General features: G+C 39.9%; 1 protein-coding gene and 1 pseudogene across 3 annotated transcripts in view; one reads left to right on the forward strand and one right to left on the reverse strand.

Moving 5' to 3' along the window:
• Nucleotides 1-24,772, forward strand: part of ZNF730 (zinc finger protein 730) — an 80,365-nt gene that overhangs the window by 47,807 nt on the left and 7,786 nt on the right. For 2 of the 3 annotated variants that reach the window (XM_063658860.1, XM_063658859.1), the window contains 2 exons: nucleotides 17,142-17,268; nucleotides 18,082-18,177. In XM_063658860.1, the coding sequence (XP_063514930.1) occupies nucleotides 17,235-17,268; nucleotides 18,082-18,177 (130 nt within the window). In that variant the 5' untranslated portion in view covers nucleotides 17,142-17,234. Of the gene's footprint in view, nucleotides 1-10,884; nucleotides 11,034-17,141; nucleotides 17,269-18,081; nucleotides 18,178-24,772 lie in introns of those variants that run through there. The other variant, XM_063658861.1, reaches the window with a different exon arrangement.
• LOC129020620 (sorting nexin-6-like) lies at nucleotides 3,475-4,710 on the reverse strand (annotated as a pseudogene).

The following is a 24,772-nucleotide window of genomic DNA, read 5'->3' on the forward strand; positions in this document are numbered from 1 at the left end:
ACATGATGGGTGATGTGACCACCCAAAACCATAATAGCTCTTCAGTTAGCTATGTTGCAAGCTCAAATATATTCCACTGTATAACAAAGTCAGATTCCAGTTGTTCGTCAAAAAGTGCTGGTGAAAATTGTCAGATGTATTCCAATATAGATCCCCAATTCACTGGTTAGGAGATGGGAGAGCAGCAGACATGAAAAAGAAACCTTATAGGCCAGACACGATGGCTCACGTTTGTAATCCCAGCACTTTGGGAGGCCGAGGTGGGCGGATCACGAGGTCGGCAGATCGAGATCATCCTGGCTAACATGGTGAAACCCCATCTCTACTAAAAACTACAAAAAATTAGCCGGGCGTGGTGGCGGGCGCCTGTAGTCCCAGCTACTCGGGAGGCTGAGGCAGGAGAATGGCGTGAACCCAAAAGGTGGAGCTTGCAGTGAGCCGAGATCGTGCCACTGCACTCCAGCCTGGGTGACACAGCGAGACTCCAAGACTCCGTCTCAAAAAAAAAAAAAGAAACCTTATAAAATTCTGCTGAGAACATGCCTTTTTTTACATAATGCTCATGTTTCTCATGCTGACATGCTGAGAGTAGCTGTGCATTTTGAGTGTTTCAAGAAAAATTCCTTTTGGGGGACTATCTTCTGGCCAAGTTGATCAGTCTTACATCTAATCTGAGTTTTTTCTTACGATGCTTTTAACTTATTTTTTCTTTCAATATAATCTTGCTCAGATTGAGAGCTGTTTTTCTCTCCAGTGCTTTGGGTGTCTGTTTCAGAAGCCCTATTAGTATCCCATGGTCTCTGTGAATGAGGTGGGTTGTCACAGGGAGAATTCTTGGAGTTATCTCTATCTGGATTCATGCTGGAAATCTAGCAGTATTTTTTTTTTATGTCACCATTATAAATAGAAACTGAGGGTGAAATACTGCTCCCATTCCCATTATTGTGAAGGTGCAGTTCTACTCAGGAGGACTGCAGGCTCTTCTCCCTGCAGCACAGGCTTCACTCTCTGATGTGACACTGGAGTGCAGCTGTGACATTGGGGTTCCTGTAAGATGTGAACCAGCAGCTTTGAGCTGTGTGTTGTGGGCTGTGTCTCAGTGGAAGTTGGTAGGTGTAAAGAGAGGATGCTGGCCATCAGGAGAATGCAAGCAGGGTGCTACATGTTCTACATTCTGTGAGAGGTTCCGAGAGTAAATAGAATCTGATGGCCAAATCTGTAAATGTAAACAAGCATCTTAGGAGTGAAAGATCAAGGCTACAAAATATCCAGAGCCATAACCACAACTATACCTACCGGTAAAATGCAAGACTGGAGTAGAGTATTCTTGTCCTTCCTCTTACTCAAGAGCTAGAATCAGGACAGGGGATCCAGGTTCTGGAGCTCCACCAGAGCAGTTCCATTTTTTATTTAGAATCAGCCTGAGTCTCTCCTGCCTGGCTTATCATTGGGCAATCAACCCAAGGTAACTGGGAACCCTCTCACAATTACCTAGCCATCTTTGAAACATTTGAGAATATCCAGAGCAGAATTTTATCAGGCTGACAAGAGTGGTTAATTCTACTTCTTTCTCAGTGTAAAAGAAATGAGTCATTCTGTGTTTGTTCCTCCCTCATACAAGAGATAATTTTGGTTGGTACTCAGATGATAGTTTCCCCAGTTTTCTTGTACTTGGGTGAGAAACAAGGAAGAGGTCTAGAAACTAAAACATAAACTGATTGCTTTCATTTCATATTATCATTAGAAAAATAGGTAGAGCAGTTATGGTTCTTACCATACAGAAACTTTTAGTCTAGACTAGTGATATGGCTTGGCTATGTCACCACCCAAATCTCATCTTAAATTGTAACTCCCACAGTTTCTACATGTTGTGGTAGGAACCCAGAAGGAGGTGATTAAATTATGAGGGCAGATCTTTCCTGCACTGTTCTCATGATAGTGAATGAGTTTCACAAGATCTGATGATTTTAAAAATGGGAGTTTCCCTGCACAAACTCTCATTTTGCTTGCCACCATCCATGTAAGATATGACTTGCTTCTCCTTGCCTTCTTCCATGATTGTGGGGCCTCCCCAGCCATGTGATATTGTAAGTCCATTAAATCTCTTTTTCTTTCCAGTCTCTGCTGTGTTTTTATCAGCAGTGTGAGAACAGACTAATACAAAAAATTGTTACCAGTAGAGTGGGGCATTGATTAAAAGATACCTGAAAATGTGCATGTGACTTTGGAACTGGGTAACAGGCAGAGGTTGGAGCAGTTTGGAAGTCTCAGAAGACAGGAAAATGTGGGAAAGTGTGGAACTCCCTAGAGACTTGTTCAATGGCTTTGACCAAAATGCTGATAATGATATCGAAAATAAAATCCAGGCTGAAATGGTCTCAGATGGACATGAAGAACTTGCTGAGAACTGGAGCAAAGGTGACATTTCTTGTGTTTTAGCAAAGAGACTGGTGTTATTTTGCCCCTTCCCTAGAGATTCGTGAAACTTTGAACTTGAGAGAGATGATTTAGTTTATTTGGCAGAAGAAATTTCTAAGCAAGGCAGGTCTCTGTTGAGCCATGGATGCCAGTCTCTGTTCTGCAGTATAGTTTTTGTTAAAGTTGTTAAAAATAATGCCTATTTTAAGAGATACCAAATGAAATTTAGAGGACAATTTAGAGAATAATTACTATTCTTGGAAATGCTTGTTGATACAGGATAAAAATAAATACAACACACCCAAATACAGGATGATAGTTTTTTTGTTAGTTGGGTTTTTTAAAGCATAATACAGGAGTAGATTTATTATAGCTACTCCAAATGTTAAAGAGTGATACAATGACCACAAGTTAAAAACTCTCACTGTTATTGCTGTTTATTTTACAATAATTGGTTTAGTCTACAAGTTTAAGGCAGACATACTAATGCATTTGCTTTTCTTCAGAAATCATAAAGATTACATACAATCTGTCCCAAAACTTCAAAGAAATATTCAGTAGTTAAAAATACGTCTGATTAAGATGCTTTACCAGGATACATGAATGAACTAAGGTGGTATATAATGCTTTTTTAAAAACAAAATTTAAAAAAATTCAATAAAGGCAATCTTTATCTTGTTTGAACAATGCATTCTGAAAAGGTTAAACTTCAGAAATTATTTAATGGTAAATAAGATGGCATCCATAAGGAATACTATTTATAAAATAAATGCAGTTATAGAGGCTACTTTAAAGAAGAATAAAATTTGGACTTCTGAGTATGATGAGTGCACAATAATGGACCACTATCTTGGGGAACACAGTGCGGCATTACACCACATAGACTGGCAGTGCCTGTACATGGCACTGCTCCATGCTTCTCAGAAAAAGAGTAGATCCATTTTGTCAGCTGGTTTTTGTTTGTTTCCAGTGAGCATAAATGCTTAGCATCATTAAGAAAACAAAAATAAAATTTGAAGGAAGGCTGCCCTTTTCAACAGGAAGGTGGAATGTGGCTTATGTGTCTCCGTTTAGCACTGCCAGGCAGTTTGGCAGCAACTGTAGGTTACCCTTTGCATGCTTCAGTTCTAACTCTGCCAGTTCCACTAATTTTTTTCTGAATGCAGCAATGCTTCTTGTCTTAAAATCTGTAAGTTCTTGTTTTGCAGACTGAGATTTTTTTTTTTTCAAATTTCTGACTACATAATTGTTGGGAAGTTTTAGCCAGCAGAACATCTTTATTTTTTGCTCTTGCTTTATCCAGTGCTCTATTAGCATATTCATAATCCACTAGTGACCTAGACTTTCAATACAGGAGATCCTTAGCAGCTTGAGTTTCTCTTAAGTAATATTTTTAAGGGTCAGAAAGTTTGAGGTCCTCATCAGCAGACACTCATGCTTCTATTTTTCTTGTTTTATCAAACACTTCTGAAACTTTGGAAAAAACTTGCATATATCTGTGAATCCTGAGTTCCTAAAGCATATAATGAAGAACCAATTCTATTGTAATCATCTGCAGCACTTTTGTGGGATCTTGTCATTCATGATTCCTTAGCAGATGCATCCTTAACTTGGTTTTGATATTCTAAAAGAAATGTTCGTTCATGCTGAAAGAAATTATCTACATCCTTTACTTCTGAAACAATTACTCCATCTGCTGATTTAACCATGTTTTCAAAGAAATCTTCAAGTTTCTCTTTTTATTTTTCCTTGCACAGTCAAATCTTGATTATATCCCAAGAAGACATGGAAATTTAAATATTTTCTCAAAATAGGATGTGCTGTCACATGACATAGGAACACTTCATGCATCGCAACTGTCTTCTCGAATATTCCCGAATATTCCCAAATATTCAGCTTCCAGTTCCTGTTTTTATCTTTGTGAATTCTTCCTTTGTCATTGATCCTTCTCCTTCTCCAAGCTTCTGTACTTTTTCCCTTGAAGCATCAAAATCAGGTCTTGGTGGTGCTGGTGGAATGATGTAACCTGCATAGTCTTCATTTTTAAGAAAGGAATCATGAAGCCAGATAAATTTCTCATGTTTCTGAACAACAGAAAACTTATTTTGTTTAAAATTTGGCAATAAACTCTTTGTATGAACAGTGAATTTTACTTTATCCCACTCACTAAGAGCATCAGAAATGTTCACCTGCAGAGCAGGATCACTTTGAAGATCTACATTTATTGCTTTAAGTCCACGGTTCTCTTCCCAAGAGGAAGTCAGGGCCATCGTCCAGGTCTTCCATCATGGCTGCTCCCCAGGATGATAGTTTGTGTAACATACAGAGATATTGTCAGATTGCTTATACCCGTATAGAAGAGGATGTGATAGTATGCAGAGCATATGCGCTTAAACTGCCAAAATATGATGTGAAGGTTGGCCTAACCAATTACACTGCAGCGTATTGTACTGGCCTGCTGGCCTGCAGGCTCTTCAATAGGTCAAGATCTGTGATGTTTGGCATGAACAAGATCTGTGAAGGCCACGTGGAAGTGACTGGCAATGAATACAATGTGGAAAGCACTGATGGTCAGCCAAGTAAGTGCCTTTACCTGCTATTTGGATGTAGGCCTTGCCAGAACTACCACTAGCAATAAAGTTTTTGGTTCCCTGAAGAGAGCAGTAGATAGAGGCTTGTCTATCCCTCATAGTACCAAACAGTTCCCTGGTTATGATTCTGAAAGCAAGAAATGTAATGCAGTAGTACACCAGAAGCACATCATAGGCCAGAATGTTGCAGATTATTACATGGGCACTACTTAATGAAGTAAGATGAAGATGCTTACAGGAAACAGTTCTCTCAATATATTTAAAAAAGCATAACTCCAGACATGAAGGAGATGTGTAAGAAAGCTCATGCTGCTATGTGAAGGAATCCAGTCTGTGAGAAGTCCAAGAAAAAAGTTAAAAAGAAGTGGAACCATCCCAAAATGTCCCTCACTCAGAATATCGAATAGCTCAAAAGAAGGCAACCTTCCTCAGAGCTCAGGAGTGGGCTTCTGAGAGCTAAACCAAACAATTTTCAATGAGGATTTTTCAGATGAAGAAAATAGACTTATTGACAGCAAAATTTAAAAAAAAATTAAATTTATAAGCAGCAAAGCATTCAAGAGATTACTTGGGTTATGTTAAAGGCATTCAGTTTTAAAATGGAAACAGAGCATAAAAGTTTGGAAAATTTGCAGCCTGACGATGCAATAGAATAGAAAACTTCATTTTTTGAGGAGAAATTTAAGCCACTTTGGGAAAAATGTCTCCAGGTCATGACAGAGGTCTTCTCCACAGCACCTTCCATCACAGGCCCAGAGGTCTAAAAGAAAAAGATGGCTTTGTGGGTCAGGCCCAGGGCTCCCCTGCTCTGTGAAGCCTAGGGACTTGGTATCCTGTATTCCAGCCACTACAGTCATGGCTAAAAGGGGCCAAGGTAGAGCTCAGGTTGTTGCTTCAGAGGGTGGAAGCCACAAGCCTTGGCAGCTTCCGTATGGTGTTGAGCCTGCGGGTTCATGGAAGTCAAGAATTGAAATTTGGCACCCTCCACCTAGATTTCAGAGATATATGGAAACCCCTGGATGGCCAGGCAGAATTTTGCTGCAGGGGTGAAGCCCTCATGAAGAATATCTGCTAGGGCAGTACAGAAAAAAATGTGGGGTTGGAGCCCCCACACAGAGTCCTTACTGGGGCACCGCCTAGTGGAGCTGTGAGAAGAGGGCCATTGTCCTCCAGATTCCAGAATGGTAGATCCCGACAGCTTGCCCCATGTGTCCGGAGAAGCCACAGACACTCAACACCAGCCCATGAAGGCAGCCAGGAGGGAGGCTGTACCCTGCAGAGCCACAGGGGTGGAGCTGCTCAAGACGATGGGAACCCACCTTTTGCATCAGCATGACCCAATGCGGGACATGGAGTCAAAGGAGATCATTTTGGAGCTTTAAGATTTGACTGCCCTGCTTGATTTTGGACTTGCATGGGGCCAGTATCCCCTTTGTTTTGGCCAATTTCTCTCTTATGGAGTGACTCTATTTACCCAATGCTTGTACCGCCATTATATCGGGGAAGTAACTAACTTGCTTTTAATTGTACAGGCTCATAGGCAGAAGGGACTTGCCTTGTTTCAGATAAGACGTTGAATTGTGGACTTTTGTGTTGATGCTGAAATGGGTTAAGACTTTGGGCTGGGCGTGGTGGCTCATGCTTGTAATCCCAGCACTTTGGGAGGCCGAGACGGGTGGATCACGAGGTCAGGAGATCGAGACCATCCTGGCTAACACAGTGAAACCCCGTCTCTACTAAAAATACAAAAAAAATTAGCCGGGCGTGGTGGCAGGCACCTGTAGTCCCAGCTGCTTGGGAGGCTGAGGCAGGAGAATGGCGTGAACCCGGGAGGCGGAGCTTGCAGTGAGCCAAGATCGTGCCATTGCACTCCAGCCTGGGTGCTAGAGTGAGACTCCACCTCAAGAAAAAAAAAAAAAAAAAGGACTTTGGGGGACTGTTGGGAAGGTATGATTGGTTTTGCAATGTAAAGACATTAGATTTGGGAGGGGCCGGGGTGTAATGTTATGGTTTTGCCATGTCCCCACCCAAATCTCATCTTGAATTGTAATTCTCACAAGTCATGGGAAAAACACGGTGGGAGATGATTCAATTATGGGAGTGGGTCTTCCCTGTGCTGTTCTCGGGATAGTGAATGAATTTCAGAATATATGATGGTTGTAAAAATGGGAGTTTTCCTGCACAAGCTCTCTCTTTGCCTGCTGCTATCTATGTAAAATGTGACTTGCTTCTCCTTGTCTTTTGCCATGATTGTGAGGCCTCCCCAGCCACATAGAACTGTAAGTTCATTAAATCTCTTTCTCTTCCCAGTCTTGGGTATGTCTTTATCAGCAGCGTGAGAACAGACTAATAAAACTAGCAACTGAATAAAAAGTCGAATTATGCATCATATGGTAGGTAAATAAATGTGTGCAAAAAAAAACTTGGGCTTTATTTCGGCCATGTTCTTTACATTCTTGTGACTTTTGGTGTTTTCACCTGAAGGAATATTTATGAACAGAAGGGTTGTTATTATTATTTGTATTTCCTTTACCTTACTAAAAATACATATTCATCTTTTAATACAATTATCCTAGGAAACCTTAAATGATTTGTTTAAATGGCTTATTAGTATATGATATAAAATTGACAGGGAAGTGGCTATAAAAGGTTTAAATTACACAAACTCTGAGATTTAAATTTCTCTTAGGTAAGCTTAGGAAAAACAAAGCTGGAAATACCCCCATTGGCATACAGAACCAAATTCGAGCTAGAGTCCACTCCCTGCCCCAGTTCTGTTCAGATTTACCCCTTTTTTGAAGGCCTTATTTAGGTCTGGCCCTGCCCTGGAGTCTCATCTCACAGAACTGATTAGAAAAGATCAGTTTTGGGTGATGAATCCTGTTCCATTTTTAGAGCTGGTGCTCACAATTTTCTGAAACAGAAAAGCAGATAAATGAGAAATATAAAGTATGAATTTTAGGATCTTTTTAAAATTATTAAAACCAGTGCTTCCAGAGGCATTTTATTTAGCAGCTTGTTTTCCATTCCTGCAGATCTAGTAGTTGCTCCCCAAGCCACAAGAAGTAAATATAAAAAAATAAAAATTCCTGTAAATTATATTAAACTCTTCATTTCTCTATTCCTCTCATCTGTTTATGTTTAGCTTTTATTCTACACATTTTTTTAAAAAGTCAATGACAGAGAAACAGAAAAAAATATGGATCATTTTTCTAAATACTGGGAATTATTGAACACTTAGTATCAACAGAAAGGGTGTTATTAAGATTAAATCCTGTAATGTGCTATCACAGTGCCCTGTAGCATCTTATAGAGCATGTAGTACCTGAATAATAAACATTGCATTACTACATGTGTACATGTTGTTTTCTTTCTTTTTTTTTTTAAATTATACTTTAGGTTTTAGAGTACATGTGCACAACATGCAGGTTAGTTGCATATGTATACATGTGCCATGTTGGTGTGCTGCACCCAGTAAGTCGTCACTTAACATTAGGTATATCTCCAAATGCTATCCCTCCCCCTTCCCCCCACCCCACACCAGGCCCTTGTGTGTGATGTTCCCCTTCCTGTGTCCATGTGTTCTCATTGTTCAATTCCCACCTATGAGTGAGAACATGCAGTGTTTGGTTTCTTGTCCTTGCAATAGTTTGCTGAGAATGATGGTTTCCAGCTTCATCCATGTCCGTACAAAGGACATGAACTCATCATTTTTTATGGCTGCATAATATTCCATGGTGTATGTGTGCCACATTTTCTTAATCCAGTCTATTATTGTTGGACATTTGGGTTGGTTCCAAGTCTTTGCTATTGTGAATAGTGCCGCCATAAACATACGTGTGCATGTGTCTTTATAGCAGCATGATTTATAATCCTTTGGGTATATACCCAGTAATGGGATGGCTGGGTCAAATGGTAATTCTAGTTCTAAATCCCTGAGGAATCGCCACACTGACTTCCACAAGGGTTGAACTAGTTTACAGTCCCACCAACAGTGTAAAAGTGTTCCTATTTCTCCACATCCTCACCAGCACCTGTTGTTTCCTGACTTTTTAATGATCGCCATTCTAGCTGGTGTGAGATGGTATCTCATTGTGGTTTTGATTTGCATTTCTCTGATGGCCAGTGATGACGAGCATTTTTTCATGTGTCTGTTGGCTCCATAAATGTCTTCTTTTGAGAAGTGTCTGTTCATATCCTTTGCCCACTTTTTGATGGGGTTGTTTGTTTTTTTCTTGTAAATTAGTTTGAGTTCATTGTAGATTCTGGATATTAGCCCTTTGTCAGATGAGTAGATTGCAAAAATTTTTTTACCATTCTGTAGGTTGCCTGTTCACTCTGATCATAGTTTCTTTTGCTGTGCAGAAGCTCTTGAGTTTAATTAGATCCCATTTGTCAATTTTGGCTTTTGTTGCCATTGCTTTTGATGTCTTAGACATGAAGTCCTTGCCCATGCTTATGTCCTGAATGGTATTGCCTAGGTTTTCTTCTAGGTTTTTATGGTTTTAGGTCTAACATTTAAGTCTTTAATCCATCTTGAATTAATTTTTGTATAAGGTGTAAGGAAGGGATCCAGTTTCAGCTTTCTACATATGGCTAGCCAGTTTTCCCAGCACCATTTATTAAATAGGGAATCATTTCCCCATTTCTTGTTTTTGTCAGTTTTGTCAAAGATCAGATGGTTGTAGATATGTGGCATTACTTCTGAGGGCTCTGTTCTGTTCCATTGGTCTATATCTCTGTTTTGGTACCAGTACCATGCTGTTTTGGTTAGTGTAGCCTTGTAGTATAGTTGGAAGTCAGGTAGCATGATGCCTCCAGCTTTGTTCTTTTGGCTTAGGATTGACTTGGCAATGAGGGCTCTTTTTTGGTTCCATATGAACTTTGAAGTAGTTTTTTCCAATTCTGTGAAGAAAGTCATTGGTAGCTTGATGGGGATGGCATTGAATCTATAAATTACCTTGGGCAGTATGGCCATTTTCACGATATTGATTCTTCCTATCCATGGGTATGGAATGTTCTTCCATTTGTTTGTATCCTCTTTTATTTCCTTGAGAAGTGGTTTGTAGTTCTCCTTGAAGAGGTCCTTCATGTCCCTTTTAAGTTGGATTCCCAGGTACTTTATTCTCTTTGAAGCAATTGTGAATGGGAGTTCACTCATGATTTGGCTCTCTGTTTGTCTGTTATTGGTGTATAAGAATGCTTGTGATTTTTGCACATTGATTTTGTATCCTGAGACTTTGCTGAACTTGCCTATCAGCTTAAGGAGACTTTGGGTTGAGACGGTGGGGTTTTCTAAATATACAATCATGTCATCTGCAAACAGGGACAATTTGACTTCCTTTTTTCCTAATAGAATACCCTTTATTTCCTTCTCCTGCCTGATTGCCCTGGTCAGAACTTCCAACACTATGTTGAATAGCAGTGGTGAGAGAGGGCATCCCTGTCTTGTGCCAGTTTTCAAAGGGAATGCTTCCAGTTTTTGCCCAGTCAGTATGATATTGGCTGTGGGTTTGTCATAGATAGCTCTTATTATTTTGAGATACGTCCCATCAATACCTAACTTATTGAGAGTCTTTAGCATAAAGGGCTGTTGAATTTTGTCAAAGGCCTTTTCTGCATCTGTTGAGATAATCTTGTGGTTTTTGTCTTTGGTTCTGTTTATATGCTGGATTACATTTATTGATTTTCGTATGTTGAACCAGCCTTGCATCCCAGGGATGAGGCCCACTGGATCATGGTGAATAAGCTTTTTGATGTGCTGCTGGATTTGGTTTGCCAGTATTTTATTGAGGATTTTTGCATAGATGTTCATCAGGGATATTGGTCTAACATTCTCTTTTTTTGTTGTGTCTCTGCCAGGCTTTGGTATCAGGATGATGCTGGCCTCATAAAATGAGTTATGGAGGATTCTCTGTTTTTCTATTGATTGGAATAGTTTCAGAAGGAAAGGTACCAGCACCTCCTTGTACCTCTGGTAGAATTTGGCTGTGAATCCATCTGGTCCTGGACTTTTTTTGGTTGGTAAGCTATTAATTATTGCCTCAATTTCAGGGCCTGTTTTTGGTCTATTCAGAGGTTCAACTTCTTCCTGGTTTAGTCTTGGGAGGGTGTATGTGTTGAGGAATTTATCCATTTCTTCTAGATTTTCTAGTTAATTTGCATAGAGGTGTTTATAGTATTCTCTGATGGTAGTTTGTATTTCTTGGGATCGGTGGTGATATCCCCTTTATCATTTTTTATTGCGTCTATTTGATTCTTCTCTCTTTTCTTCTTTCTTGGTCTTGCTAGCAGTCTATCAATTTTGTTGATCTTTTCAAAAAACCAGCTCCTGGATTCATTGATTTTTTTAAGGGTTTTTTCTGCCTCTATTTCCTTCAGTTCTGCTCTGATCTTAGTTATTTCTTGCCTTCTGCTAGCTTTTGAATGTGTTTGCTCTTGCCTCTCTAGTTCTTTTAGTTATGATGTTAGGGTGTCAATTTTAGATCATTCTTGCATTCTCTTGTGGGCAATTAATGCTATAAATTTCCCTCTACACACTGCTTTGAATGTGTCCCAGAGATTCTGGTATATTGTGTCTTTGTTCTCATTAGTTTCAAAGAACATCTTTATTTCTGCCTTCATTTCATTATGTACCCAGTAGTCATTCAGGAGCAGGTTTTTCAGTTTCCATGTAGTTGAGCGGTTATGAGTAAGTTTCTTAATCCTGAGTTCTAGTTTGATTGCACTGTAGTCTGAGAGACAGTTTGTTATAATTTCTGTTCTTTTGCATTTGCTGAGGAGTGCTTTACTTCCAACTACGTGGTCAGTTTTGGAATAAGTGCAGTGTGGTGCTGAGAAGAATGTATATTCTGTTGATTTGGGGTGGAGAGTTCTGTAGATGTCTATTAGGTCTGCTTGGTGCAGAGCTGAGTTCAATTCCTGGATATCCTTGTTACTTTCTGTCTCATTGATCTGTCTAATGTTGACAGTGGGGTGTTAAAGTCTCCCATTATTATTGTGTGGGAGTCTAAGTCTCTTTGTAGGTCTCTGATGACTTGCTTTATGCATCTGGGTGCTCCTGTATTGGGTGCATATATATTTAGGATAGTTAGCTCGTCTTGTTGAATTGATCCCTTTACCATTATGTAATGAACTTCTTTGTCTCTTTTGATCTTTGTTGGCTTAAAGTCTGTTTTATCAGAGACTAGGATTGCAATCCCTGCCTTTTTTTGTTTTCCATTTGCTTGGTAGATCTTCCTCCATCCCTTTATTTTGAGCCTATGTGTGTCTCTGCACATGAGATGGGTTTCCTGAATACAGCACACTGATGGGTCTTGACTTTTTATCCAATTTGCCAGTCTGTGTCTTTCAATTGTAGCATTTAGCCCATTTACATTTAAGGTTAATAGTGTTACGTGTGAATTTGATCCTGTCATTATGATTTTAGCTGGTTATTTTGCTCGTTAATTGATGCACTTTCTTCCTAGCCTTGATGGTCTTTACAATTTGGCATGTTTTTGCAGTGGCTGGTACTGGTTGTTCCTTTCTATGTTTAGTGCTTCCTTCTGGAGCCCTTTTAGGGCAGGCATGGTGGTGACAAAATCTTTCAGCATTTGCTTGTCTGTAAAGGATTTTATTTCTCCTTCACTTATGAAGCTTAGTTTGGCTGGATATGAAATTCTGGGTTGAAAATTCTTTTCTTTAAGAATGTTGAATATTGGCCCCCACTCTCTTCTGCCTTGTAGAGTTTCTGCCAAGAGATCAGCTGTTAGTCTGATGGGCTTCCCTTTGTGGGTAACCCGACCTCTCTGGCTGCCCTTAACATTTTTTCCTTCATTTCAACTTTGATGAATCTGACATTTATGTGTCTTGGAGTTGCTCTTCTCGAGGAGTATCTTTGTGGCATTCTCTGTATTTCCTGAATTTGAATGTTGGCCTGCCTTGCTAGATTGGGGAAGTTCTCCTGTATAATATCCTGCAGAGTGTTTTCCAACTTGGTTCCATTCTCCCCATCACTTCCAGGTACACCAATCAGATGTAGATTTGGTCTTTTCACATTGTCCCATATTTCTTGGAGGCTTTGTTCATTTCTTTTTATTCTTTTTTCTCTAAACTTCTCTTCTTGCTTCATTTCATTCATTTGATCTTCCATCGCTGATACCCTTTCTTCCAGTTGATCAAATTGCCTACTGAGGTTTGTGCATTCATCACATAGTTCTTGTGCCTTGGTTTTCAGCTCCATCAGGTCCTTTAAGGACTTCTCTGCATTGGTTATTCTAGTTAGCCATTCATCTAATTTGTTTTCAAGGTTTTTAACTTCTTTGCCATGGGTTCGAACTTCCTCCTGCAGCTTGGAGTAGTTTGATCATCTGAAGCCTTCTTCTCTCAACTTGTCAAAGTCATTCTCCATCCAGCTTTGTTCTGTTGCTGGTGAAGAGCTGCATTCCTTTGGAGGAGGAGAGGCACTCTGATTTTTAGAGTTTCCAGTTTTTCTGCTCTGTTTTTTCCCTATGTTTGTGGTTTTATATACCTTTGGTCTTTGATGATGGTGACTTACAGATGGGGTTTTGGTATGGATGTCCTTTCTGTTTGTTAGTTTTCCTTCTAACAGTCAGGACCCTCAGCTGCAGGTCTGTTGGAGTTTTCTGGAGGTGCACTCCAGACCCTGTTTGCCTGGGTATCAGCAGCGGAGGCTGCAGAACACAGACATCAGTGAATAGCAAATGTTGCTGCCTGATCGTTCCTCTGGAAGTTTTGTCTCAGAGGAGTACCCGGCCGTGTGAGGTGTCAGTCTGCCCCTACTGGGGGGTGCCTCCCAGTTAGGCTACTCAGGGATCAGGGACCCACTTGAGGTAGTCTGTCCGTTCTCAGATCTCCAGCTGCGTGCTGGGAGAACCACTACTCTCTTCGAAGCTGTTAGACAGGGACATTTAAGTCTGCAGAGGATTCTCCTGCCTTTTGTTTGGCAATGCCCTGCCCCCAGAGTTGTAGTCTACAGAGGCAGGCAGGCTTCCTTGAGCTGCAGTGGGCTCCACCCAGTTCGAGCTTCCTGTCCGCTTTGTTTACCTACTCAAGCCTCGGCAATGGCGGGCGCCCCTCCCCCAGCCTCTCTGCCACCTTGCAGTTTGATCTCAGACTGCTGTGCTAGCAATGATTGAGGCTCCGTGGGTGTAGGACCCTCCGAGCCAGGTGCGGGATATAATCTCCTGGTGTGCTGTTTGCTAAGAGTGTTGGAAAAGTGCAGTATTAGGGTGGGAGTAACCTGATTTCCAGGTGGCATCTGTCACCCCTTTCTTTGACTAGGAAAGGGAATTCCCTGACCCCTTGCACTTACTGGGTGAGGCAATGCCTTGCCCTGATTCGGCTCATGCTCAGTGCGCTGCACCCACTGTCCTGCACCCACTTTCCAACACTCCCCAGTGAGATGAACCCAGTACCTCAGTTGGAAATGCAGAAATCACCCATCTTCTCCGTCGCTCACGCTGGGAGCTGTCGACTGGAACTGTTCCTATTCGGCCATCTTCGTACATGTTGTTTTCTAAACGCAGACTTAAACAGTGTTGCTTTCTAAATAAAAAAACGGAAAACAAAGAAACAGAAAACAGTGTTGCTTTCTGTTTCTTCTGTAAACTTAAAAAAAGCCAGCAAAGAGTATAATACTTTAAGGTAGAGATTGGTTGTACTTATTTGTACCAAAAGTATTTGTATTGTCACAAGAGTGCTGAGTGTAAGGAACTCTGCGCTGTGCCTGTTTGCTGTAACTAATGCTAATAATGACTCTAGGTGGAGAAACATCAGCATTGATAGGAAACTTGTTTATAACACCCATTCATGTATCTTTTCAAAACCTGCAGAATCACATTTCATAGAGTAGGGCCAAAATTACCAAGTGATTTATAAGCTTGTTAAAGCTGGAAAGGCAATGCTTAGTTAAATGGTTATAAGCCCAGGCTTCTAATTAGAATCATGTGACTCTAAGTTGAGGCCAGAATCAAGTATGAGGGTTCAAGATACATTTATGAAAGTTAAGTCTCATCTTTGCACTAAAGGGTGGTCCCAGAACCTGTTCTGTTTGGGTTTCATAGGAACAGGGCAGTGTGGTCCACATTTTTATTACTGTAGCAGAAATTGCTGGTGTCTGTGGCAGGGGAGGGCACCTGAAGACAGGAAAGCAGAAACATATTTTTACATCTGTGGAGCAGCTTATTGTTCCTGAACCTCTTCTGTTATAAAGGACAGAAATGGGTAGAGTTTTTCTGTATTGGTCCTTCTGCCTATGAGTGTGGTGGTAGCAGCAGGTAAAGATGTGGTGCTTACATCTTTCAAGGCATATTCTCCAGATGCAGATGTAATTTGTTTCAAAAACCTCATCTGAGAAGAAATTCCAGAGAAAGACGAGAAGAGAAAAGATGACTTTTTTTCAGCTAAACATGCCTCGGAGTAAGAGTTGTGTCCACTCTGCCTGCTAGAATACCATGCCTTTAGTACTTGCAAAACTTTAATTCTCTACTTGTGCTTTTCCTGTTAAATGAGTTTATTGTAACTACATTTTAAAATTCTTATAATAGTCAAGGATCTCTGAAAAATATTTCTTTCCTATGTACCAGAGCCTTCTCTACATTATCTACATCATGGCTTCTTATATGCCAAGCAGTATTCTCACCATGAATTTATAATCTGCAATATTAAAAATATTCCCTTTGTGGCTGTTGAACATGGGAAGGTGTGGATGCTCAAGATTCCTATTGGGGAAAAGCTGGGGTTCTTAGTAAAAATAAAGACCATGTAATGTTGAGGTTCTGTCTGTGTTCTCCATCAGCTCTATATAGAGAAGGATTAAGAAAATGCTTATTTAAAGAGGATGGCATTTATTACCCAGTAAGTTCTGAAAAAAATTATTAGGAGATACTTGTTCTCCAGGGTGCTAAAGAAAGTATTTAAAATAATTATTAACTATTAACAATTATAGAACATGGCAGATATCTGTATTTTGAACTTTACATAAAACTGATGTTTCTTTATAGTTAAATTCAGGCTGTAATTTACTTTTGGAGGGCCAATATTACAACAGTGATGCTGTGTCCTGTGTGCATCAGCACATCATAAAAATTTGTCTTAGTGCAATTGATATTAGTAACTCACTTGATTAATGAAGCTCTCTGATGGATTTCTTTAATATGGAGTTAATTATCTTTCTCTTCGTTAGTAGTGTCTTTATGCAGCTGATGGGCAGAAACCATCACATTTAATCTGGCAGCTGCCCTTCGTATGTTTTCTTTGCCTTTATCTGCCTTTGGAAAATGAAAACTCTAATGTTTGTTACAGACCAGAAAAACTGGAAAAAAAAGACCACAGGCTCTTCCAGTTACTCTATATTTGACAAAATAGCCTTCTTGGGCCATAAATATTGGCATCACTGGTCATCTTGTTTTTTTTTTTTTTTTTGAGACAGAGTTTCGCTCTTGTTGCCCAGGCTGGAGTACAATGGCACAATCTTGGCTCACCGCAACCTCTGCTTCCCAGGTTCAAGCAATTCACCTGCCTCAGCCTTCCCAAGTAGCTGGAATTACAGGCATGCACCACCATGGCCGGCTAATTTTGTATTTTTAGTAGAGATGGGGTTTCTCTATGTGGGTCAGGCTGGTCCCGAACTCCCGACCTCAGGTGATCCACCTGCCTCGGCCTCCCAAAGTGCTGGGATTACAGGCATGAGCCACCACACCGAGATCCAGAAACTCAGGCTTTATTCCAGACCTTCTGACACAGACTGCATTAACAAGATCTTCAGTTTATTGTAGACATTACAATTTGAGCAGTACCTTCTAACTCAATGTGACTTTTCCATCTGAAAAGTTTACACAACTCTTTCTGTATGATGTAAATATAGCACTCAAAAATGTACATGTTAGTGTTCATGTCTTCATCATCTGGAAAAGTATCATATATACGCTGATATTTTAGATCTTATGCCACTCTCTTTTCTCAGAGTTAGAATATACATTAGAGAATATTTCTGTGTTGAAAGTTATTAGATAATTTCCATCACCCCTATAAGTAAGACCCAATTATCTTTACTTTTATTTCACCTTGAGTCAAATTTAAAATTCTGCCCAGGGGCGCTTGGTAAATACGTTTGTTTGTATTTTTCAGGGAGCGTTGACATTTAGAGATGTGGCCATAGAATTCTCTCTGGAGGAGTGGCAATGTCTGGACACTGAACAACAGAATTTATATAGAAATGTGATGTTAGATAACTACAGAAACCTGGTCTTCCTGGGTGAGGATAACTTTAATACACAATTCCTAATATACCCTATAGATTTCATTTATTTTTGTAAAAATTCTATGCTTTCAGATCCCGGGTTTTTTTCTTTTTCTTTTTTTTTTTTATGTCTTCAGGATTTGTCCATGTAGAAAAGAATTTCAAGATGTTTTATTTTGACCTGAACTTTCCACTTTCCTGAGCTGATTTGTTTCCTTCACTCTAGATTAGGGTTAATTTTAGAAATTTAGTTGCAATATATTGTTGCTCACATCTTAAAATGTAATCACCATCACCAATTTTTGAATTAGTACAAGGTAGTTATATTAAGAACCTATAAAATTAAAATATTTCTAAATATTTAGAAATTTCTTTTCTTTATTTTTTAAATTTTTTTGGAGACAGAGTCTCACTCTGTCACCCAGGCTGGAGTGCAGTGGCACAATCTTGGCTCACTGCAACCTCTGCCTCCTGGGTTCAAGTGATTCTCCGGCCTTGGCCTCTTCAGTAGCTGGGATTACAGGCATGTGCCACCACACCTAGCTAATTTTTTCATATTTTTAGTAGAGACAGGGTTTCACTATGTTGGCCAGGCTGGTCTCGAACTCCAGACCTTGTGCTCCGGACCTTGTGATCTGCCTGCCTCAGCCTCCCAAACTGCTGGTATTAAAGGCATGAGCCACCGTGCCTGGTATATTTAGAAATTTTTTCTAAATTATTTTGGGGTTAATTTACTAGAATATTCCATCACATTCTCTTTACTGAGAGCATTACTAAGTTGGTAATTGGAGAATATGAGCAAGATTTGTGTTATTTTTTGTAAAACAGGTATTGCTATCTCAAAGCCAGACCTGATCACCTGTCTGGAGCAAGGAAAAGAGCCTTGGAATGTGAAGACACATGATATGGTAGCTGAACCCCCAGGTAGGTGAGAGTAAATAGAATAGACAAAACTGGTAAGAGATCTATAGTTTAAAAAAAGAAAAAAGCCAGTTTTTAAAATAATTTGGGAAGCTGTTTTACAAAGGAAATAGTTTCTGTTTCTTTTTATTTATTTTGCTTTTTATTTATTTTTTTTCCTCTCACATAGAAGCATCTTTTGTCATTTTTAAATCTCTAAAAATTCTTCTTTCCCTTTGGTAATCTTACTTTAAGTTTACAGTGAGAGCCAAAGTCCATTTCATGGCATATAATAGACTGCACAATCTGACTGCTTTTCCATTGTTTCTGGAAACACACAGATATTTGCATAATTTTGAGAAACTCTATGTTGAACTATTTTTATTTTATTTATTTATTTTTTTTGAGATGGAGTCTCACACTATCACCAGGACTGGAGTGCAGTGGTGCGATCTCAGCTCACTGCAGCCTCTGCCTCCTGGATTCATGTGATTCTCCTGCCTCAGCCTCCTGAGTAGCTGGGATTACAGGCATGCATCACCACACCCAGCAAATTAAACTATTTTTTAAGTTCTCTTTTTGCATTGTGTCTGAAATGTGTGAGAATAGTGGTTTCTGTTTCATTTATTTATTGCTAATTTTTCTGCACATTCCATGCTGTTTTATTACTATAGTTTTGAAATATAGTTTGAAATTATACAGTATGATGTTCTCCTGCTTTTTTTTTTTTCTTTCAAGATTGCTTTGGCTATTCAAAGTTTATTGTAGTTTCATGTAAATTTTAGAACTCTATTTTCTATTACCTTAAATAACTGGAATTCTGTTGGGAGTTTATTGAATCTAGAGACACCTTAGATAACAAGGCACTTTCGCCTGGGCACGATGGCTCACACCTGTAATCCCAGCACTTTGGGAGGCCGAGGCAGGTGGATCATGAGGTCAGGAATTCCAGACCAGCCTGGCCAGCATAGTGAAACCCTGTCTCTACTGAAAATACGAAAAATTAGCCAGACGTGGTGGCAGGCATCTGTAATCCCAGCTACTTGGGAGGCTGAGACAGGAGAATTGCTTGAATCTGGGAAATGGAAGTTGCAGCGAGCCAAGACTGTGCCACTGCACTCCATCCTGGGCAAGAAAGCGAGACTCTGTCAAAAAAATAAAAATTAAAATAAGGCACTGCAACAATATTTATTCTTTCAATTAATAGACATAAAATATTTTTAAATTTATTTGTGTCTTCTCTAATTTTTTTAATTGATATATCTTTCATTTAAAATATTTTTTAGTTCCTTGGTTAAATTTGTTCTCAGAAATTTATTTTAGTGCTATTGTATATAAGATTACTTTCTTTCTATATTTTATCAGATAGTTTAAGTGTATGGAACCATAACATATAGTTGTATGTTAATTTTCTATTTGCTAATATATTGAGTATAATTATTACTTTAATCAGGTTTTAATGTACTGTTTGTGGTTTTTTATATATAAAGTCAAATGCTCTAGAACCAGCAACTTCTTACTTGTCTTCAATTTCAGTGACTTTAAAAATTTATTTTGACTAATTTTTCTGCCACGTACATTCAGTGCTATGTTTAAGTAGAAACACTGAGAATGGGCACAATATAGTTTTGCATTGGTCTCTGTGAATTTTAAGAAACAAACACCTCTTCAAGTTTTTATAAACTGGCTTCAAGATGTAAAGATATTCTTTTGTTGGGTGCCCAGGGTGATAGAATGCCCTCTGGGCTTATAGTGGAGAGGGGTTGTAGCTTGGTAACAAGGCTGCTGGGTCTTCACTGGGGTCCAACTTTAGTTGACTTGTTACAAGGGGCTTGGGTAGTTATAATTCCCATTATATTTTTGGTCAGAGTAAATATCCTTTAGGACTTTGCTCCGTAGGGTAGACACTAGGGCAGGTTTCTGCAATTGGTTATGCATATTTGGTGGGCTTTATATCAAAATGTAGATGAAAATGGCTTTCACTGGGTACCAGAAAGGATTTCCCCAGGTCTCTGTGTGGGTTTCCATGTAGGTAGAACTGACCATGAACTGTGGCTCAAAGAGCTGGAACTGAGTCATGGAAGTGTTTCAGGGAAGACAATAAGGACCAAGGTCTGCAGTCTTGTCTGTGTGGCTATAAATGAGTGTCTTTCTCCAGGCCTCTGAAAAGGCAAGACCTCTTCCAGACTTTGGCTGGGAAGAGTTTTGGATGGTTTCAGAGTAAGTTCAAAATTCTCAGTGGGACCAAGTTGGGTGGATAATTTTCTGGTCTGTAGCCAAGAACAGGGGTCATGTTGTTAGCCACCTGAATGAAAGCCTGCCTTCTAAAAAGGATGCTCCTCAATCTTGGGCATTAGCAGAGTTTCACAACTTCCTTCCTGAATCTCAAAGCTCTCTTAAGGCACTTATTTTGGAGATGGGGTCTTGCTACATAACCCAGACTAGTCTTGAAATCCTTGCCTGAAGCAATTCTTCAACCTTAATGTACCATGTAGCTATCATTACAGGTTTGAGCCATGATGCCTGTTTCTCTCATAAAGGCATTTTTTTTCAGGGATTGCTGACAGATTTTCTTGCTGTAGGAAAATAAGCAAATAGGGCACCTTTTATTTTTCCATCTTACTGATGTCACTCTCCCTGTATATTTTTACTTTCTATTTTAATTTTGTGTGTAATTTTAGATTGAAACATTTAGGGAAATATACTAGAATTGACATATTATGTCTGAAGTAAATTAGATAATTTGTAGGCAGGCAGGCAAAAAGAAATAGGCAAAATGGAATTATAGGATTTCCACCCATGATTGTCAGCCTATGTCTAAAAAATAACATGATTTATTCTCAAATATTTGGTTTATATATCAGAGATCCTAACTATATTCTGCAAAATATATATATATTTTTCTTTATTTAGCAATGTAAAGCTATTCTTTGCTTCTAAACTTGGATTACAGCAGTTTCATTTTATGTATAAATAGCATATATTTAAAACTTAAAAATTATTTTTGGTTTCTTTTAAATGTTTATTTATCAAAAGTTTTTCATTAGAATCTTCTATTTATAATTATACTGCATTTTCTCTGAAATTTTACTACCATACAGTGCATGCTAATGATTCAAAATACCTTTCCTCCATGAGTACAGTTTCAGTCTAATATTGCAGTTATCTAGACAAATTCTTTTTTGGTTTTTGTTTTTTGTTTTTTTCTGAGACGGAGTCTTGCTCCCTTGCCCAGGCTGGAGTGCAGTGGTGTGATCTCAGCTCCCTGCAACATCCACCTCCTGAATTCAAGCAATTCTCTTGCCTCAGCCTCCCAAGTAGCTGGGACTACAGGCACCTGCCACCATGGCTGGCTAATTTTTGTATTTTTAGTAGAGACAGGGTTTCACCCTGTTGGTCAGGCTGGTCTCGAACTCCTGACCTCAGGTGATCCACACACCTCGGCCTCCCAAAGTGCTGGGATTACAGACGTGAGCCACTGTGCTCAGCTAACAAATTCTTTTTAATGCTACATCAACGTTGCATACCAGATTTTATGAGTAAGCATTTCTGTTATTATTGTTTTGCAGTTCCATATCAGTGTGTTTTTTCAGTGTGGGTTTCTTAACATCAGTTTATTGTGTTTTCTGGTTTTACAGTTTTAGGCAGTTTGCAACTCTGTTTGTACATATAAGTCAATGTGGGGTATAATTAGGAGATAAATCAGCCATATGTTTATCACAATCAGATTATATGTGTGTGTGTGTATCTATAAATATGACCCCTGCTTTGGTTATGGCACATCTTATATATTTTTTTCTCAGCAGATTTTCCATGGTGTTTTTTTCTTGTCTAAGTGAGTAGTCATGAAAGTAGTTTTATTTTCACCTTATGTTTAATAATAAACATTTCCTTTGAGAAAAACACTTTTGTGACTTGAAGGTCATATTTGAAAAAATTTATAATTTTGTATCTTTTAATTCTTTTTAAAAAATAGACTGGGCGTGGTGGCTTGTGCCTGTAATCCCAGCACTTTGGGAGGCCAAGGTGGGCAGATCACTTGAGGTCAGGAGTATGAGACCATCCTGGCCAATGTGGTGAGACCCCATCTCTACTGAAAAGACAAAAAATTAGCCAAGCGTGGTGGCATGAACCTGTAATCCCATCTAATTGGGAGGCTGAGACAGGAGAATTGCTTGAACCCAGGAGGCAGAAGTTGCAGTGAGCCAAAATAGTGCCACTGCACTCCAGCGTGGGCAACAGAGCGAGACTCGGTCTTAAAAAAAAAATGCAAAGTCATGTGACCTAAAATTTACCATCTTAAAACTGTTTAAGGCCGGCTGTGGTGGCTCACATCTGTAATCCCAGCACTTTGGGAGGCTGAGGCAGGTGAATCTCAAGGTCAGGAGTTCAAGACCAGCCTCACCAATATGGTGAAACCCCATTTCTACTAAAAATATAAAAATTGGCCAGGCGTGGTGGCCAGTGCCTGTAGTTCCACCTAGAGGGGAGGCTGAGGCAGGAGAATCGCTTGAACCCAGGAGGCAGAGGTTGCAGTGAGCCTAGATTGTGCCACTACACTCTAGTCTGGGTGACAGAGTGAGATTCTGTCTCAAAAAAAAAAAAAAAACTAAGTATTCATTTCATGGCCAGTCATGGTGGTGTTTCACATCTGTAATCCCTGGATATTAGGAGGCTAAGGCAAAAGGATCACTTGAGCCCAAAAATTTGAGACCAGCCCAAGCAATATATGGAGACCCCATCTTTCCAAAAAAAAATTTAGGCTGGGTGAGTGGCTTACGCCTGTAATCCCAGCACTTTGGGACACCAAGGCGGGTGGATCATGAGGTCAGGAGATCGAGACCATCCTGGCTAACACGGTGAAACCCCGTCTGTACTAAAAAAACAAAAAAATTAGCTGGGTGTGGTGGTGGGCACCTGTAGTCCCAGCTACTCGGGAGGCTGAGGCAGGGGAATTGCTTCAACCCAGGAGGCAGAGGTTGTAGGGAGGTGAGATCACGCCACTGCACTCCAGCGTGGGTGACAGAATGAGACTCCATCTGAAAAAAAAATTTTTTAAATAAACAGACATGGTGTTGTGCACCTGTTATCCCAGCTACTTGGGAGATTAAGGGGAAAGGATTAATTGAGCCTAAAAGTTTGATGTTGCAATGAGCTGTAACTGTGGCACTGTACTCCAGCTTGGGTGACAGAGTAAGACACTGTCTCAAGAAGCCTGTATATTTCAGGCATGTTAAGTATATTCACACTGTTGTGTAAAAGACTTCTAGAAATTTTACATTACACATTAAACAACTACCAATTTTTCCCATTTCCTGGCACTTTTCAAACACCATTCTGTTTTCTGTTTGTAACAACAAAACTGCTTTATAGATCTCATAAAATTTTTGTCAGTTTGTGGCTGGCTCATTTCATTGTGCATAATGTCATCAAGATTTAACTTTATAATTGTTGGAATATTTTCTACTTCTTGCAAATTGAGTGATATTCCAGTATGTTTTTTTTTGTTGTTGGTTTTTTTTGTTTGTTTGTTTTTTGAGACAGAGTCTCGCTCTGTGGCCCAGGCTGGAGTGCAGTGGTGTGATCCCTACTCACTGCACCCTCCGCCTCCTGGGTTCAGGAGATTCTCCTGCCTTAGCCTCCTGGGTAGCTGGGATTACAGGCACACACTGCCAAGCCCGGCTAATTTTTATATTTTTAATAGAGACCAGATTTCACCACGTTGGTCAGGCTGGTCTCGAACTCCTGACCTCATGATCTGCCCGCTTTGGCCTCCCAAAGTGCTGGGATTACAGGCATGAGCCACTGCACCCAGCCTCCGGTATGTTTATATTTCAAATTATATCTACTGAATAATTTGGTGACAAAAATTTGCATTGCTTTTACCTATTTGCTTTCAGTAACAGTGCTGAAATAATTACGGGTATGCAAATGACTATTCATAAGACCATATACGTAAAAGTTTATATATGCGCTGCATTCTGTTTTATTTATTTATTTATTTATTTTGAGATGGAGTCTCTCTGTCTCCCAGGCTGGAGTGCAGTGGCGCGATCTTGGCTCACAGCAACCTCCACCTTCCTGGTTCAAGCGATTCTTCTTCCTCAGCCTCCCGAGTAGCTGGGACTACAGGCACTCGCCACCATGCCCAGCTAATTTTTGTATTTTTAGTAGAGATGGAGTTTCACCATATTGGTGAGGCTGGTTTTGAACTCCTGACCTCAGGTTGTCCACCTGCCTTGGCCTCCCAAAGTGCTGGAATTACAGGTGTGAGCCACCACACCCAGCCTGCATTCTATTTTATTAGTCTACTTTTTCACTGTTAAACTCATAGTTAATTTTTTTTTTTCTTTGAGACGGAGTCTCACTCTTTCACCCAGGCTGGAGTGCAGTGGCGTGATCTCGGCTCACAGCAACCTCCACCTTCCTGGTTCAAGCGATTCTTCTTCCTCAGCCTCCCGAGTAGCTGGGACTACAGGCATCTGCCACCATGCCCAGCTAATTTTTGTATTTTTAGTAGGGATGGAGTTTCACCATATTGGTGAGGCTGGTCTCGAACTCCTGACCTCAGGTTATCCACCTGCCTCGGCCTCCCAAAGTGCTGGGATTACAGGTGTGA

This window comes from Pongo pygmaeus, chromosome 20, assembly GCF_028885625.2.
Source record: "Pongo pygmaeus isolate AG05252 chromosome 20, NHGRI_mPonPyg2-v2.0_pri, whole genome shotgun sequence".
In the NCBI taxonomy this organism is placed as follows: Eukaryota; Metazoa; Chordata; class Mammalia; order Primates; family Hominidae; genus Pongo; species Pongo pygmaeus.